Source organism: Enhydra lutris, unplaced genomic scaffold, assembly GCF_002288905.1.
Source record: "Enhydra lutris kenyoni isolate GAN:26980312 unplaced genomic scaffold, ASM228890v2 scaffoldscaffold36, whole genome shotgun sequence".
Taxonomy (NCBI): Eukaryota; Metazoa; Chordata; class Mammalia; order Carnivora; family Mustelidae; genus Enhydra; species Enhydra lutris.
Genome location: NW_019154120.1, coordinates 13,855,273 through 13,874,252, shown reverse-complemented (window position 1 = coordinate 13,874,252; position 18,980 = coordinate 13,855,273). Strand labels below are relative to the sequence as shown.

Genomic DNA, 18,980 nt, shown 5'->3' with positions numbered 1-18,980 from the left:
TCAAAGAACCAGTATTTTATTAATGTTCATGTTCTCTGTTGTATATTTGGTTTTCATTTCACTAATTTCTGCTTTTTATTATCACCTTTATTCTACTTTGAGTTTATTCAGTTTTTGGTATGGTATTTTTTCCCCCTAGGTTCTTTTTTTTTTTTTTCCTCTTTTCTTCTTCTTCCTTTTTTTTTTTTTAAATTAACATAATGTATTATTTGTTTCAGGGGTACAGGTCTGTGATTCATCAGTCTTACACAGTTCTAGAACTCACCATAGCACATACCCTCCCCAGTGTCCATCACCGTGCCACCCCCCTCCCCAGGTTCTTGAGACACATATCAATGAAAACAATTTTCTGCCTTCTTTACTAATATGAGTATTTAAAATTATAAAATTTCCGCTATGTATTGCTTTTGTTGCATTCCATAAATTTTGATATGTAGTACTTTCTTAATGGTTTAGTTCTAAGAATATCTAAATTTTTATTTTTTTTAACTTGTTTAGAAGTATGTTACTGGTTTTCTAAGGATACTTGGGTTTTAAATTATTGACATCTAACTTCTAATTGCATTTTGGTCCTAGAGCATAGTCTGTGATACTCATCTTTTTGAAAATTTTTTACACTTCCCTTGTGACCTGTGATTATTTTTGTAAGTGAAGCGTAGGAGCTTGTGTGGTGTCACGTTATTTTATTATCTGGACTTTTCCTCCTTAGGAGGAATTTACTGGGAGTGGAAATTTGATTTGACTCTATCACTGCCTTATTCGAACTTGAAGGGCCAATTAGGACTCTTGATAGAGTTTTATTTCATGTTAATCTCAATTTCATGTTAAATTTTTAAAAACTTACTTAACATGCTTGAAGACTTTTTCCAAAAGGTTGTAATTCAGAGTAATAGAAAAGTCCCTTAGAGTAGAAAACTTATCTGGAATAAAAATCCTTAAGTAAAATATTAAGTACAGCTCTGCCCAAAGGAAGAAAGAACCTTCGCACCCTGTTGTGACGATAGAGAAAGCTAGGAAGGGAGTCTGTTCCAATTTAAACAGGAAGAAGAGAATTTCGTTCTTGTGGGGGAAATCTAAAGATAAAACTCTCCATTTTCTATTTCCTCGTAATTCACGTTGGTTAGTCAGACTCAGGAACTTAACACAATTTAAGTGTTAAGAGGAACGTATGTAGGGAAAGCTGCAAATCTGTGCAGGCTCACTGGCCCAAGGTATGGTTCATGAACTATGTACATGGTCTGCTTTCCTGACTCTTTTTGTCTCTTTGTTTTTATAGGTAGAAGAAGTGAAAAAGCACCAGCACTGTTTAGCATTTAGCTCCTCTGGACCCCAAAGCCAGACTTACTACATTTGTTTTGATACATTCACAGAGTATTTAAGGTGGCTTCGACAAGTTTCCAAGGTAAGTGCTTACCTGAGAACATTGTTCAGCTTTTAGCTGTCTGCAGTTTCTCTCTGCTTTACCCAATTCCAGAATGTAGTATTATACTTTTTTTTCCCTTTTTTTTCCAGATACTGCTAGTAGTTTGCACCTTTTAGTTCTATAAAAGCTCATTTTGGCTGAAAAGTAGCCAATATAAAATTTCCAAGATGTTTCATTTGTTAGGTTTTGTTTATCCTAAGGGGAAAGAAAACAGATCAGTGAGTAGATTAACATTACTGTCTTAATGTTATAGGTAAGGAACATCAGCTAAGAATATTTAAGGGACTGGCCCAGGGTAGGACAACTGTAAAACCACAAAATACCCAAAGAATTATTACAAATTTCCCCTCTTCCTCTATTTTTTTCATACAAGTGGTTTAATCTGTGCCATCTCCTTTTCACCTGTTCAACTTCTGCCTTTCAGATGGCTTACTTTCTTTTCACATCTTTATTATTTTGACCGTTTTATAGTCCCCTAATTAAATAAGATTACCATGAGCAATGAAACAGTATACGTGTGTGTGTGGGGGGGGTGTGATGGAAGCTAGAGTAACACGATGAATAAGATAAATAAGTTTTGGTATTTCAGGTACTTTGTGTGAAGATGGTTTTACATCACATTTATAGAACTGTGTGTAAAATGGGTGGATTGTAGTATTTGGTGCCTTGGTTTTGGGTGTGTTTATGAAATTATGAAACCTCTCTTGGGTGTAGAACCATTACTTTGGAATTTGCTTTCATATTTTTGAATTTGCTATCCAAGTTCAGTATGATTCAGACTGCTGTATGATGATGTAATTATTTATCAAGTGAATGAATGGGACATAACTTTGTAAAACAGTTAATAGAAAATTCGAGAATAACATCTAGAAAGACATTCTGAAATACTGGCCGCACTTGAATTATCAGGTAAAAACTGTGTCCTCTGATGATGCCATACACTTAAGAATATTAGTTTCCCCTCCTTTCAGAGAAGCAGCAATGGGCAGAATTTGGATTAATAGGACTCAGAGGATTCTCCTAACCTGGTAGGCAAGTGGAAGGGCAGCACCCTGCTAGAGAAAATGGGAAAGATGACATTTCTTCCGCAGACGTCCTTGTAGAGTTAATGTGGTATTAGAGGCAGTAAGTACATCTGTTTCGTCGTTTTAAAATTACTTTTGTGGTTGCAAATGTGAGGAGACAAGTATTAAAGAATAACTGTGCTTTTATATTTAAGTGTTTGCATGGGTTTAAGGCAGTAAGTCAACAACCTACACTCTGCTTTATTCAGAATAAAATGCCAAAATGTGGTCAGAGTGCATTAAATTTCTCTCTATATGGAGATGTTGATTTTTTTAAATAAACTTTTTATTTAGGAATAATTTTCTATTTACAAAAAAGTTGTAAAGGTAGTACAGGGAGTTTCCACATAGCCCCACCCAGTTTCCCAAGCATCTTCCCTTACCATGATAGATTTGCCAAAACTAAGAAACCAATATTAACACATTACTCTGAACTATCAAACTCCAAGATTTATTTGGATTTTACTAGTTTTTCCATTAATGTCTTTTTCCATTTCCAGGGTTTAATCCGGGGTACCACATTGCATTTGACTGTCATGTCTCCTTTGTCTCCTATGGTCTATGAGAGTTTTTCAGTCTTCCTATGTTTTTTTAATGACCTTGACAGTTTTGAAGAGTATTGGTCAGGTATTTTGTAGAATGTCCAATATGGAGATGTTTTGATCTTTTAAATCAAATGCAGTGTCGTAAACCTGTTTTGCATTCTTTTTGGAACAGGTCAGAGGTATAAATTCTTAAACATGGATAAAGATGTAAATAAATATATGTAAATTATTGAGCTTACCAATGACACATTGTTTTGATTGAAACAATAATAAAAAAAGATTAATGGGGATTAAGTTTAATAGTCTTGTATATTAAACATCCACACAATTGATAAGTCACTGTTCTAAAGCTAGCAAGCATTTATTAAGCACCTACTTTATGTTACATATGTGTTCTATGTCCTGGAATATAGCCGAGAACAAGTCTAATTCCCCTCTCTTGGAAGCGCTTACTTTGGGGAAAACAAATGATAAGTAAACACACAAAGAAAACATCAAATAATCACAGTGCTGTAATACAAGTTATTACAGCAGAGAATAATGGAGGAGGAATAATTCTTTCTGAGAAGGGGACATTTAAACTGGAACTTTAAGGAAAGAAGTATTTGAAGATGTTATGGGAGTTTTTTGAAGATGTCATGGGAGGAGTTTTCCAGCAGTCAGAGAAGAGAGTGTGAGAGGGCTAAGACTGGAACAAGGGATGTGCAGTCAGGGAAGGCAGGGGTCTTACGTTACGGACCAGGGTAAAGAGTCTGGATCCTATTATTGACATAATGGCAAGCCACTAAAAGAGCTGTCTTCCGGAAAGTTGCATGATCTGATATTGCTGTTGTGGAGGATGAGAAGGGAGGGGGGCAGGGTTTGACTGGTGGGAGGCTCTTGTGGATTTTAGGCAAGAGATGAGAGGAGAAACAGAAAAAAGTGGATAGATGTGTTTTGGGATGTGTTTTGAAGATTGAGTGACAGGATTACTGATAATTACATAAGCATGAGGAAAAGGTTGGGATAAAAAATGGCTTCTAGGTTCTGCTTTGAATGAAGAGGTAAATGGTAGCCTCAGTCAGAAACCATAGCACTAATTAGACTTTTTGTATTGGCACCTTTAAAACAATGGCCAAATACAGTTTTTTAACTTCAAAGAGTTTGTTTCTAGAGAGACAGCAAGGAGGTGAGGCAGAAGAGGTAGATTATGAAATGTCTCTTTAATGGGGTGTGGAAATTGTTGATTTCTAACTTGTGGTTGGTGATCGTAAAGGTCACGTGTTAGCTTGGTGAGTAGTCTTCACTGTTGCTGGTTGGGCGATAGACCATCTCCAGGGTCTAATAGGAGAGTGTGTCTGGAACGAGGTGCTCTCTCTCTCTCTCTCTCTCTGATCATCCAAACCATGAACAGACTCAGGGACAGGCCACTCAGGAGGAGAAGGCGGGGGCTGGGAGGATAACTGTGACCAAGAAGGTGATGGTGATGGGGTGGAGGACTGGTGGTGTCCGTTTCCTCTTCACCGATGGTCGTATGGCCGTTAGAGAGTGGCTGATGTGTCACGCAGCCGCAAGCAGAAGATCATTCACAAGTGTACACGGACACAGCAAGGCTGCAGCTTGTGTTTCACCCAAGTGTGGGTGGGTGCTTCCAGAAGGGAATGTAAGCTAATTACCTTAAATTACTAGTATTAATAAGTAGTTAACTAGTAGTTGGCTGGTATTAGTGAGAATGAATTCAAATTAGAATCTGAACCTCCTTTCCCTTCAGTAAGGCTCTGAATGTTTGCAGAAGCCAAATAGTGTGGGAGTAAAGAGTTTGGGTTTCAAACTAAGGCAGACTTAGATTCTGCCATTCACTGGCCTGACACTGTCGAAGCTTCTAAAGTTAGGCCTTTTCATTTGGTAAAGGGAATAGGAATAGTCCTTACCGCCTGGGGCTTAGGTCAAATATGTGCATGATAGACTTATCCTGGCACATCTAGGTTGTGTGTATGAGAATGAATAAATAAATACATGAAACCGTTTCATGGCCATCATTCCTTCTGTTATCATCAATTGGCCAGACAATCTTTTTAAGGTACTACCTGTTTTTATATTTATTTTAAGCCTAGACACACATATGCTTGGTTTATCTGAACAAAGGACTTTTTGCTGTTCTTAACAGCCACAGCAGCCTTTTGGGGTAACAGAATTTAGGATGGCAGACACTGGGGAGAAAGATTTCTTCCCGAAAAGTCAGGGGTCAGGGACAGAGGGCAGAACATCTTGCTAAATGTATATTTTAGGTACACTGCCTTTCCTTTCTCCATTCTTAAACACCAGATACACATTTCAAAAGTTTTTAGAAGTTGTTATGGTTAGTGTATTAAAGGAGAAATGAGTTAAAAGGTGCTGGTTGTAGAGCTTAGATACTATATAAGAAATCAGGGTGAGAGCTCCCTATTTGGATACGGATCCCATATAAAACAGCCATGCTCTTCTGTAAACTTCGTCTATTAAGGGTGGTCCTGTAATCTTATCTTTTTTTTTAATCCAGCATCCTGGGAGAGCAGGTTGGGGCTACTGGCGAGAGGATGCTGAGAAGCTCGGTCCGTCGGGGAGTATGTGCTTGTGGGGAATTTGGAGTGGCCAGAACTGACTCTTATGAGCCACTGTACTTCAAGCTTCTGTTGCCACCGCCTTTGTTCTTCCTCATGTCTGCAGGCATCAGGAAGTTACGCAGCTTAGTCGTTCAGGTTATATGGAGACTTCTTTTTCTTCTCTTACTGAGAAACGCGGCATAGAATGGATTGTCTGTACATCCTAATGTTTATTTTTTTTCTCTTTTTTTGCATTATCTTTTTTAATCTTTTTTAAAATTTAAGTTCAAATTATTAACATATGATGTATTGTTAGTTTCAGAGGTACAGGTTAGTGACTCATCAGTCTTCTGTAACACCCAGTGCTCATCACATCGCGTGCCCTCCTTAATGTCCATCACCCTGTTACTTCATCCCCCAACCCTCAGTTTGTTTCCTAAAGTTAAGAGTCTCTTATGGTTTGTGTTTCTCTCTGATTGTGTCTTGTATTATTTTTCCCTCTCTTTCCTATGATCTTCTGTTTTGTTTCTTAAATTCACACAGGAGTGAGATCATCTGATAATTGTCTTTCTCTGATTGACTTATTTTGCTTAGCAGTAATACCCTCTAGTTCCATCCACGTTGCAAATGGCAAGGTTTCATTTTTGTTTGATGGCTGAGTAGTATTCCATTGTACATATACCCCACATCTTCTTTATCCATTCATCTGTCCTACATCTTAATGTTCAAATGAGATTCATTTTGATAAGAATCTGAAAGAAAAACAACAGAAACATCTGAGTTTCTGATTTTTAATGACCATTCCCACCTCATTCTGGGTAGGAGGACAAAGAGAACCAATTCTGATGATTTTTAAATTAAAAGGAATTAGATAATTAATTTAAAAGGGAAATTCTTTATTTTCAGTTTATGCTTCTGGACTTAGCAAAAAGAGAAGTGTTAATCTTCTAATTTGTTTCATTTGATTTTGGGAAAATTTATAAAAGGTTATTAGTTAGATATGTTCTACCAAGATAGGCCTTTATATACTTATTATTTTTAAAATTTAATCCTAGCACTTACTGTTGCTTGCAAAAATAATACCCAAGGCACTTCCTTTGGAGTTTTTGTTTTGGGTGGGTGTTAGCGGTAGATACTATGAAGGAAACAGCTCCTTTGGGAGGATTACAATATTGATTATAAAGTCATCCCAAAAATATTAACGCATGACATGCTTTAAAAATTTGGTAAACGTCCCCTTGTATGCAGTGTAAAAAAGGGCTCTGTTGGCTCAGCACGGGTGTGCACCCGTGCATACGTCTTCAGTATGTTTTCCGAGCAGTGGGAGGAAGGCTGGGAGTGGTGGTGGAGAGAGGAATGGGAGCTGTGGAAGACCTCCCACCAAACACACTGGTGACATTATAGAAACGCTGACCTTGACGTCTATCTTTGTGGCCCACTTCTTGGAAGGCATTAGTTTTGGACATGTTGATTAATCCTGTGAATTCTTTTCGCAGTTAGTCTTTTTGTGAGTCTATGGCCTGGCGTACTTAATTTTTTATTAAACCTTAGTTACTTCTATAGCACTGTATTGTCCCAGTTTAAAGTCTGTTTCTTTATTTCAGAGAAGACTTAAAAAGTGGGGATTCGGATCATGGATTGGGTGTTGTGCATGAATGTGTCTCTAACTTTTTATTATGGGAAATGTCAGATGTTTAGAAGCGGACGTAATAGTGTAGTAGCAGCCGCATACCTGTGACCCACCTTCTGTAATTATCAACCATGAGCACTTGTGTTACGCGTTTATGTTATATGGCCCTTCCTGACTAACTCACACCCCATCCGGCAGCATAGCTTGTGTACGCGTCTCCCTCCGTGTTGATCAGGGGCTGACCTGCTGGCATTTTCCAGGGGCTGTGGCTACCATAGGGGCTCTCTCTCCTGTCTTTTTTCCAGTATTAACTGTAGTATAATATTTATTCAAGGCCTCTTGTTTTTTGTTTTGTTTTGTTTTCGTCACTGCCTTGAACTTTTTGGTTGTCTCGATATATTGGGTTCCTTCCTAATACAAATAGTGTAGGCAAGTCAGGGCCACATTTCATGCTGAATTAAAGATCACACGAAGTAATGAGTAAGTATCACCCTTTTAAATAAGAATAAAGTATATGGTGAGTCTCAAATGAACTTTTGCTTTCACGTGCTTAAAAAGAGTGTTTTTTCATCCAGATTTCACTCCAAGAATACTTCCCTAACTACTTGAGTCCAGTCATTCTAATGTAATAGGATTAAGGTTTCCAACAGAAAGATTTGTGTTGTTAGATAGAGCTGCAAGGAACCCTGTGAGATTACGTAGTCATCTTTTACACATTATTTGCCTCTTAATTTGAAGTGTAGATTAGGGAGTATGCTGCTTTTTGTCAGCATGATTTAAAACCTGTCGTTTAGGGATTGTGCTGTAGTTGTTTACGCTGAGTTTATGATGGTAAGAGGCTTTGCTCTCAACACATTTCTGCTAAGAAATTTGGGCTTTTTTTTGTTTGTTTTTTTTGTTTTTATTGGTGTTCATTTTTTTTGTTTTTTTAGAAACTTTCACTTCACATTTTATACCCATTCTTTAGATAGAGAATTAAGGACCATTTGACCAAGGACAGTCCAGCAGATCTGTGGTAGAAGCTTAAGTGAAACTGTGTGACATGGGTTTTAGCTTATAATACATCACCCCATCTCATGGAATTTCTTGTACGAATTCTGTAGTGAAGATGCGAGAAAAATTTGGAAATTTAGTATATGAGCTGTTTGGGTACACGAAGACTTCAAGGAGGTAATGGGCAAATTGAGTTCTGAAGGATGAATAGGAGTTCACTACAACAACAAGAGGGGAAGGGCATTTCAAGGAGAGGTATAAAGTATGTACAAAGGCACAGCTGTGTAAAATGTGAAAATATAGTCATATCACAGATGTCTGAGCAGCATGAGAAAGAAAAAAAATAGAAGCTAACTAAAGTTTAAAAAGTACTGGCCTGTCTAGATTGTTTCCTGCTAGGTCCATGTCATTTCCTGGGGGAAATTCGATTATAAGTTACCAAATATGATAACTAACTTTCTAACATAGTAATGGATTTGTTACATAAAAGTTCATGTTAGTTCATGTTATGGAATCTTTCCTTATTAAGGATATGAGCAACAATTTATGAAATTAGGAAATTTAGGAATTCTGCTTTGAATTTAAGCTAACGATGAAATATTTTAGATTGCATTAAGTTTTGTTTTTGTACTACATAAAACTGTGATTAGGTTAGTAAAAATACTAAGATGCTCTCTTTGTGGTTATAATTATGCTTCATCTTATTTCCACATTGCTAATCCTGTCTATTCTTTTTTCCTGTGGCAACTACTGGTTCTGAAATCCTAGTTAACATATTCTTAAAGGAGGGGTTTTTCCTTGAATCTGAGTCATTTCAGTTTAAAGCCATTTCATTTTATTTTCTCCAAAGTTTTATAATCTAATTTTATACAATATAAAAAAATACCTAGATTGTTTACCATTCCCTAACAAAAGAGGCATGCTTTTGTGAAATGCTGCTGGCTTGTACATTAACTGGGTAAAACTGATCTCCTGTGTCTCCATCTTCCCTCTCTGGGTCTTCTCATCTCCCTCCCCTTTCTTCTGCACTTTTGTTGGAGTTACTACACCGTTGCCCTGAGAGACATGGGGAGGGAGGGAGAGAAGAGGGAAGACTGATTCCACTCTTTCTTGATGCTGGACACTCTTCTAGGCTCAACTTCTAGTTCAGGGTCTCAGCAAATGGAAGAAATGTATTCCTCATGCGGATTTTATCTGTATATTGTTACCACCTTTAATAAAATGCATTCTCGGTATCAAGCAAGGGCCTTACAGCTGTGTTTTAAAGTTGCAACATATTATTTTAAGATTGGAAAGGGCCCTTGTAGAATAGGCACCAAAAACATACTACCTGTTGTAGTTTTCTGGAATGATTATCTTTACAATTATTTGGTATTTTCTTTGAAAGTGTTCTTTAGTTTAACCTTAAATTATGGCCACAATCAAGTGCTCTTAGTTCAGAGACTTAAATTTAAGATTCAGAAAGGACCTTCTGGACTCCCAGACTTCTTCCCTCCTAAAAATGTCTACAGTGTTTCAGACACTTGTAGTGTCTGACCAGACAGTTTTTCCTTCTCAGCGAGATGAAGTCTCTTCCTTGTGGCTTCAACCCGCTGATCCATGTTTGCTCTCTGGTATAACACAGGGTAATTCTGTTCGATAGCCTCTGAATACTGAAGTTACTATGATTTCCGTGCCCTCTGCCACCCCTTATAGCGGTCTGTTTTCAGGAGGAGCATCTCTGGTAGTTCCGGCAAGTCCCTCTGTCATGTGGTTCCCAGTCCCTATTTCAGCTTCCTGTGGGCCTATCTCGTTTATCCATGGCGGTACTTGTGATGCCAGCCCATGAGCCTGGAGGCTGTGACCCTCATTTCCTTGCTTCACATATTCCGTCCAAAGCGAATCAGTTATTCCTTCGTGAGGTCAACGCCAAATAAAACAATTTTTGTTTTTACTGCCAACTTGTTGATGTATTTTGTTCATAAAATCACTTTGCCTGATGAATTGATCTAGCAGTGACGGCAGTAATGCCAGTAGCAATAGCTCATGTTTTGGTGACTTTTTCTGTGTGCCAAACACCCTTCCAGTTGCTTTGATCAGCCCTGTGAGATAAGCACTCACTAGACTCTGCCACGTCAGGCTTCCCAGCAAGAGAGTAGTAAGTCTGGAGGAGACACTGTCACATCTCCATTTTGCAGATGAGGGGACAAAGGTCGGAGGTGTCCATCCCTGCTTATTCAGGAAGGGCTGCTCCCTTGCTCTTTTCCTCTTTAATTGTGCTTCCAGTGTTTAACAGTGGCCTGAGGGGACCAAACAGACCAAGACTTAAATAACAACTGAAATGTCCTGAAAATGTCAAAGGGAAGTACTTCACCTACACAGTTGTCCGCTGCGTCCAGGCAGTTCGGTGGTGGAAGAAGAGGTGGTTTGTCGCCCAGTCTGTAGTGCGGGGTATGCAGCAGGGGGCGCCAGTGGGACCCCCCCCCCCCCCCCCAGCCCGTGCTCCGATCGTCGGACTTCTTAAATGGTGACCAAGATGTGTTTAAGAAATCCGAGGAGCTGTTGGAGTCATCCAAGGCAGATTAAATTGATTTTATTACTGGGGGGACTGCTTGCTGTCTGGTTCTTCAAAAACTGGTCAAGTGTTGCTGTCTCGGGAATTTACCATGTATGGTTAACCACATCTCTGTATCTAGTCGTTTTAATATTATGAGGTTAAGTCATTTTAGTTTGAGTATTTAGACTAATGTAAATATAATATGTATTACAATATGTATAAACATACACACACACACACACACATATATACATACATACACACACATATATATATATATATATATCCGTACAAGTTTAGTTACCATTATATATTTGCTTATCTTGGAAGATCCCAATATTTGTAGCCCAGAGTATTGCATTTTCTACATCTCCTTGGAAGAGCTGAGTTCTTCTACCCACTGGTCTGATTTATAATTTCATGAAGTAAGGAATCACGGAATAATTGGGAAAATGTCAGTGATCTGTCTGTGTCTAACATGCTGGACCTCGTATGTTAGACTTGGAACTTAAAATACAAAACAAGCAGCTCATTTCTGATAGTAGAATCATTTAAGTATACATTTACATCATTTCTTTTACGAGAAAGCTAGAATTTAAGTTTTTTGGTGGTTGGCCGTCTTTTCCCTTCCCCGTGGTCAGGGAGATGCCACTTTCTCAGGAGGCCACTGTCTAAAGGGACTGTTTACACCTAGTTTGCCAAAAAGGAGATGAGGAAGGAACTCCGAGTTCAGATTTGATCTCCGCCCAGGCTGGGCTCTGTTTTTCTGTTGTTACTCAGAAACACAATGGGGTTTGTGTGTGTGGAGCGGAGATAACTGCTGGTGTGACCCTGGAGTGATCCTGGGAGGCTGGCGGTGCCATCTCATTGCGGTTCTTCCCTGTCGCTTCTGGCTCTGGGAAAGGTGACGCCAGGTCTGCATTTCCAGAGGAGGCCGTGCCCCGAGCTCCCTGCACAAACACCAAACTTGTGTCTGCTCTTGGTGGCCATGTGCAAGACTCTGCCCATGTGCCCGGGCAAGGGAGGGGAGGGTGGGTGCTGGGATTGTCACAGTCTTGCTCTGAGGTTTCTCTGCTCTGGGTGCCCTCATCACACCGTTGTGCCTGTGTCCCCAGGGACCAAGCTTTTGAAGACACAGAGTGCCACCTCTCCAGGACCAAGCCTAGTGCCTGGTTCGTAGAGGCACATGATAAACATGTGTCGAAAGATTCATTCATCCACATCCCCTCCGCTCCCCTGGCAAAGAGGGGTCGGGATACTTAGGTGGAGCTCTTACTCTGAATTTCTCAGTCTTGTTTTTTCTAGATCCTTACAGCCTGTTGCTTTAACAGTGCTTTAAGAACATCGGCTCCTTGCTTTGCTCCTATTAGTGTATTTTAATTACTAATTATTAATTATTATTCATTAGTAGCTCCTATTAATGTATATATTGTAATTAATTTTATACAAAAGTTTCTTCGTCCGTTGTTAAACAGATTTTATAAAATGGTAGCATTAGTACAGGATCAAGAAACGAGATGTCATTCCTGAAAAAAGTCTGCGATCCATTGAAGGGATTTCTTATATATTTGTAGAAAAGTTTTTTTAAGTGATTGCATGTTGTAGAGCAGTGATAATTTGAATTTTACTAAAATTGGAAACTTGGGTTTGATGGAAAGTGTTCCAGAACTGTCGATGAGGACGGAATTGAAATAAGTTGCTAGAATGCTTCGCTAAAGATCAGTGAACGCTCCTCTAAACTTACATTCTCCCACCTCCTTCCATCCCAAAGCATTTTTTAGGGGGTGAGAATTAAAACTAGGTCAGTTAAGAGGTTAGGAATTTTTTAGAGCAGTCTAGTGACCTCCCCAGACACTGTCCCTGTAGCCGGGGCATCATTTCCCAAGCCACTGGAGGTTAGGCCGGAGCAGTTAATGACTCATTGTGCTGGTGCACAGTGTCTTATACTTTGCACACGCGGAATTCCTCATGCTATTTCAGCAAGGCTTTCAGGGTCATTTTGCTTAATTTTTTTTTTTTTAAGATATTATTCATTTATTTGACAGACAGATCACAAGTAGGCAGAGAGGCAGGCAGAGATAGAGAGAGGAGGAAGCAGGCTCCCTGGTGAGCAGAGAGCCCGATGTGGGGCTCGATCCCAGGACCCTGAGATCATGACCTTAGCCTAAGGCAGAGGCCTAACCCACTGAGCCACCCAGGCGTCCCTCATTTTGCTTAATTTTGAGCATGCTAGGCACATAATAAGGATAAATGCCCCTTCGCTAAAGTATATTGGTAACAACAACAACAAAAAGTCACATGAATGTTTTTCTAAACTTTCCCTTGCCAATAAAAGACGATTGCTCACTAAGTGAATGTCAGGAATAATGGGAATAACGCAGAGGACAGTCCTGTTACTTGGGAAGGTGATAACCTCAAAAGCGTAGCAGGATTGGTTAGGTTAGGAGACATGTCTTTGTTTAGAAATGCAGCTCAGCTGGACTCGGAGCTGAGACCAGTTTTGACAGAAGTGCCCTAAAGGCTTGCCGAGAAACAACTACGGAACGTGTTGCGCTGAGGAGCACGTTAGAAATACCTGGAAGCCCAGTAGGTGGTCTAGGACGTTTGTTGTTCGTATTATCATTTTTATGTTCACCCTGCAGTGTACTTTGGGGGAAATATTTTGAGGGCCAAATGAACTCTCCCCCACCGCACCCTGCACATCTTTACAAGTAATTTGGAAAAGAAGACAACCTGAGAAGGTGGTCGGAATTCATGTTCACTTTTATGTGTCTTCCAGAATATGTAGGATCATGAGGGGAAATCCCGTTTAGTTCCCCAACTCTTAGCCTTAAAAAAAAGTTTTGCTGTTGGGGCGCCTGGGTGGCTCAGTCATTAAGCGTCTGCCTTGGGCTCAGGTCATGATCCCAGGGTCCTGGGATCAAGCCCCACATGGGGCTCCCTGCTCTGCAGGAAGCCTGCTTCTCCCTCTCCCACTCCCCTGTTTGTGTTCCCTCTCTTGCTATCTTTCTCTCTGTCAAATAAATAAATAAAAATCTTAAAAAGAAAAAGTTTTGGGGCACCTGGGTGGCTCAGTGGGTTAAGCCTCTGCTCTGCCTTCAGCTCAGGTCATGATCTCAGGGTCCTGGGATCGAGTCCCACATCAGGCTGTCTGCTTGGCAGGGAGCCTGCTTCCCTTCTCTCTCTGCCTGTCTCTCTGCTACTTGTGATCTCTCTCTCTCTCTGTCAAATAAAAAAAAAATCTTAAAAAAAAAAAAAAAAGAAAAAGAAAAAGTTTTGCTATTAATCCAGACTAGCACTGATTTCCTTATCCGCAGTTACACTGAACCGATCTTCTAACCCTTGAATCCTGTCATGTGTAGTTCATGGACGGTCTGCGAGCCTCATCACCGGTGTGCTCTGCCTTTGACCGAGCTGTATCTGTGTAACCACTCAAGGTGACAAGAGCAGTGGCTCGTGCTGTCATCCCTTTTCGCGTGTTACATGTCTGTACCGCAAGCCACTGTGGGTGTTGGTCAGGGGGTACTTGGTCTGCAGAGCCTCTCCTGATTGTTTTAAAATGAGAGAAGTATTATTTATAGCAGCTTGTTGAATCTTACCGGGGGAGGTGCTATCTGTTCCACTTCAGTGGTGAGAGGACAGAGGACAGACAGATGAAGTGACCTACCCAGAGCCACATGGCTTGGAAGTGGTAGAACGTTCACACGCCCTGAGTATGGTCACGACTGTTCCTTTCTCCAGCATGTCAAGTCGCTTGGGTCTCAGCTTTGTGTCTTCCACTGTCTTGATGTCGGGAGGTACATTAGAAGTACAGTTGCTTTTGCTAAAAGGATTTTGTATTTAATCGTGAGGTCCCTTAGGGGTCCCTTTCTATAACAAAGATTTGAGGCAATTTTGGTGTGTGCCTTTTTCTTTCACTTTCTAAATTTCTATGACTTTTTAACGTTTCCTAGAACCTTTTAAAATTCGAGGAGGTGCTTGCCCGCTGGCATCACAGCTGCCCAGACGACAAGCTGTGTAGACAGGAGTGGGCAGAGCCCATGAGGTCAAGGAACGGTGCCTCCATGGGGCGTCATCCCTTCCCTGAAGGCTGTTTGTGGTCAGCAGACGCTGTCTGCTTCTCTCCAGGAGGACTGTCTTTGGTCACTGCTACGTCACTGCCATTCCTGAGGCTCAAGCTTATCCTAGGGATGGCCTCTGATCATCTCTGCTGTGGTCTGAGGGGTCAGAGTATCATTTTATCGTGGGAGTTGGAAGTACAGGTCCGCATTCAAACTTGGCTTCTGCCACTGCTCACAGTGTGACCATGGGCCATGCTCGGTGACTCAGCTTACCCTTCATCTTTGAGATGAGGGTAAGTCATTGCCACACTGAGTTGCTGTGAAGGTTAACTAGGATGGCTAAAGCAGTTAGGAGAGGGCCCCCCACAACTGAAGCACCCCTACATGTTAGCTAGTATTATTGTGATTCCTACTACTTTGAAGAAAATAGTAGTAAAAGGCTACTTGCTCTGAGGCATAGCCAGGTGGATTTCTGACTTATTTTTGTTACTTATTTAGGTCTTTCCTGTGAAGGATCTTAGTTTTAATAGGTGTAGCCATGTATGTGGGTCACAGCCTCTTTGGTCCAAGTGATCGTTTTCTCCCATGGGACTTGAGCAGATCTCTTTGTGGCGTATCCCTGTGCACCCGGGCTGGGCTGGGCTGGGCTGGGCTGGGTGGGAGCATTTAAATCTCCCCTTTTCTGCAGAGGCCGGGGGGAGGGGTAGCCCGCAGTAGCTCTGGTGGGCACCTTGGCAGCTCACTGTCCTGTTGCTGTCCTCTGACCTTGCTGGAGCTGTTCCGGCTCCGCTCCGACCGCCTCGCGCTGCTCTTGCCGATGGGGGCTCTTCCCCTGTGTCCCCAGCGGTGACGGCTTGTGGTCTGGAATGAGGAGACAAATCAAATACCACTTGACAGCTAATCTCCATCTTTCAGTTGTCCCAGGAGAGTGTGTCGTGTGACACCTCCGTGGAAATGGGGTTTGTCCCCCTCAATGGAGTCTCCATGGGAAAGAACACACACACTAGGGGGGTCAGGCATAAGCTGGTGAGACAGGAGGGGCTGGGACTAGTCCAGGTGCCATTCCTCTGACAGGTATTTTTTTTTGAGGGTCTCACCAAGTGCTGAGTATAACAGGGTCTATCAGTGAACAAAATAGGCTCCTTATGGAGCTTATGGTCTAGAATCAGACATTTTCAGAACTTTTCCATGCTTCCCATTTGGCTCACATTAAAAGCCGGAGCGTTTACAGTCACTGAAAAAGTCCTGCCCGACCTGCTGCCCACCCCTTCCCCCTTAACTTTCTGATCTCACTACAGGCCACACCCCCCCCTTACCTTGCTGGGCTCCATAATGTCCCTCGAACATGCCAGGCACATCCCTTTTTAGGGCCTTTATCCTTGCTACTTCCTCTTCCAGGAGTGCTCCCCTAGACAAATCTTTTCAGCTAACTTCCTCGTGCCTTTCATGTCTAAATGTCACCTTTTTAGTGGGGCCCACCCTTACCAACCTATTTAAGCAGAACCTACCACTTTCCCAACAGTCCTGACCCCCACTTCCTTGCTCTATTTTTTTCCATAGTATTTGCCAATTTTTAACATACAGTTTACTTATGTACGAAGGCAGGGATCTTAACTTTGTTTACTGAAGCATACCAAATGCTTACCTAGGTTGGCAGTCATTGGCACATAGGAGGTGTTCAACAAACCTGTTGAATGAATGAAAATGAGAAGTACTCTGGAAGAAATTATGAAGGCTGTATTAGTTTCCAAACTAACAAAACCTTGGTGACTTGAAAACAACAGAAATTGATGCAGTTCTGGAGGCCAGAAGTCCAAAATTAAGGTGTTGGCAGAACCATACTCCTTTGAAGGCTCTAGGGAAGGAGGACCCATTCCTTGCCTCTTCCAGCTTCTGGTGGCTCTGAACATTCTTCAGCTTATGGCCCGTATTACTCCTCTCTCTGCCTCCATAGGGGCACATCGACTTCTGTTCTTCTATCTCAGAACTCCCTCTGCCTCTCTCTTAATAAGGATACATAGTTCGTCATATAAGTCAATATTCACTCTTGCCACAGAAGATAGTACTTACAGATTCCAGGTAGTGGGATGTGGAAATCTGTGTTTTTGTCTGCCTCACCACCTTTTTGGGGCCACTGTTCAGCCCACCACAGTGGGGTAAAGGGATCCCTTGGTGACAGGAGGAATTGTTACCCCTGATATGCCACCTAGTAGAACACTGAGTGCAAGGAAAGCCAGAAGACTGCCCTCGTCCATTTTCTACTTTAACTGAAATTTTAATTGAAATTACATTTTTTTCCCAAAGTAGGCACATATACACATGCACACGGAAGAGCACAAAGGATAATTTTACCGTTTCCTTGTACTTGTCTTCTCCAGTTGTTAACACATTTCCATAGTTACTTCCGATCTTCTGTTGTCCCTCTTATAAAGAAATAATTGTTTCCTATAAATTCCAAATCTCTTATCTTCCCATTCTTACTTCCTTTCTCCTCCCTACTCAGATAGAAGCAATGGCTCTCATTAATTTGGTACATGACCACAGTGGGGTTTATGTGGTTAATAGTTACTTCCCCATAGCTATTTATACATAATACACGGAGTCGTGTGTGTGTGTGTGTGTGTGTGTGTGTGTTTTCCCTTTCTCCTGGCTTCAGAATATATAACCCCTCGAGAAGGCCTCTGGTTAGCCTAGCTGGGGTTACGTGCCACTACCCATTGGATCGACCCGTGGGTTCAGTGGGTGGGGTACTGTGGTTGCTCAGGCCTGGGGTACATGCCTATCCATATAGTCAGAGGGTAACATGCTTCGTTCAGAGCTCTGTCAGGATCCCAGGGTCCTGGAGGATTGCTATAAGAAGATAGGGAAAAAGGATTTGGGACAGACGAAAACAGATTTCCACTCGAGTTTCAAGTTTGCGCTTGGACATTAGGTCCTTTGGGAAACCTTCCCTGACTTCTTGGATCACATACTTAAGATTATTGTAACCACCGTCATAAACTACCTGATTCCCCTCTCCTTCTCTTGAGGTGTGCTCACTCGGGGTGAGACTGTCAGCCATGTTTACTGTTGTACCGCAGGTGATAGGAGGCCTGGCACGCCCTTGCGTGCTCAACAAGTGTGCCCCTTTCCTCCTGTGAACAGTTCCTGTGAGCGTTTGCACCTGCCTTTCAGGACCATCGCATTCCTCATAGCTCTTTTCACATGTTTTAGTGTATATGGGTGATTTGGCCCTGTTTTGGATTTTCTTTTTCCATCCTTCCCTCCCTTCCAATCTCCCTCCCTTCTTTTTTGTGGAAAATAATTTCTTCTTTTTCTTATTTAATAGTGAAAATTCAGGGAAAGATAACATTGCTAAAATGCAGACTCAGACTTCCTCTATAAAGCCCTTTTTTTAAAATTAGATTTTATTTATTTATATGTCAGAGAAAGAACATGTGAGCACAAGGAGGAAATGCGCAGGCAGAGGGAAAAGCAGACTCCCCGCTGAGCAGGGAGCCTGATGCAGGACTGGATCCAGGACCCTCGCATCATGACCTGAACCAAAGGCAGACACTTAACTGATTGAGTCACCTAGGTGTCCCTGTAAAGTCTTTTGAGTTGAGCCCTGCCAGGCTGTTTTTACCCCCACTCTTCCCTTCCCTTAGCTCTCATGGGTGCACAGTAATTTCTTTCTAACTTCAAATATGCCATCAGCAGAATAGTTTTTATGCAAATTTACCTCCAAATACCTTTTTAGCTTCAGGAGAATTTGGATTTCAGTAGATGTAAGATGTGAATCATTCCATTTAGTAGTAGTAGCAGTACTGATCATGATAGTACTAGCAGTCACCGTGTACTGAATGCTGTTTTCCGGCCGGCTTGCCCATGTCCCTGTCACTCTAACTCCTCTTACACGCATGAGAAAACTGCAGCTTGGCGGGCTCAGTGAATCATGTCGTCTCAGCTCCTAAGTCACGGAGCTGGGACGTAAAGCTGCACATGGACCCCAGAGTCACACTGCTGAGGACCATGCCCTGCCGTCGCCCGTAACTGGGAACGAGAAAGCTGGAGTTTGGTAATAGAAAAGGACATCAGACTGATCACAGATAAGGAGTGGCCTTTCTGCCCTAAAGCTTGGGTAGAGATAAAGAGCATGAGGGAAGAATCAACCCAGATCTCAGAACA

General features: G+C 41.5%; 1 protein-coding gene across 1 annotated transcript in view; it reads left to right on the top strand.

Annotated features, from left to right (window-relative positions):
• The window catches only part of LOC111154258 (PH domain and leucine rich repeat protein phosphatase 1), a 208,362-nt gene that overhangs the window by 108,775 nt on the left and 80,607 nt on the right, over window positions 1-18,980 (top strand). Inside the window, exon 3 of the mRNA XM_022513762.1 lies at window positions 1,277-1,402. Within this exon, the coding sequence (XP_022369470.1) occupies window positions 1,277-1,402 (126 nt within the window). The remainder of the gene's footprint in view (window positions 1-1,276; window positions 1,403-18,980) is intronic.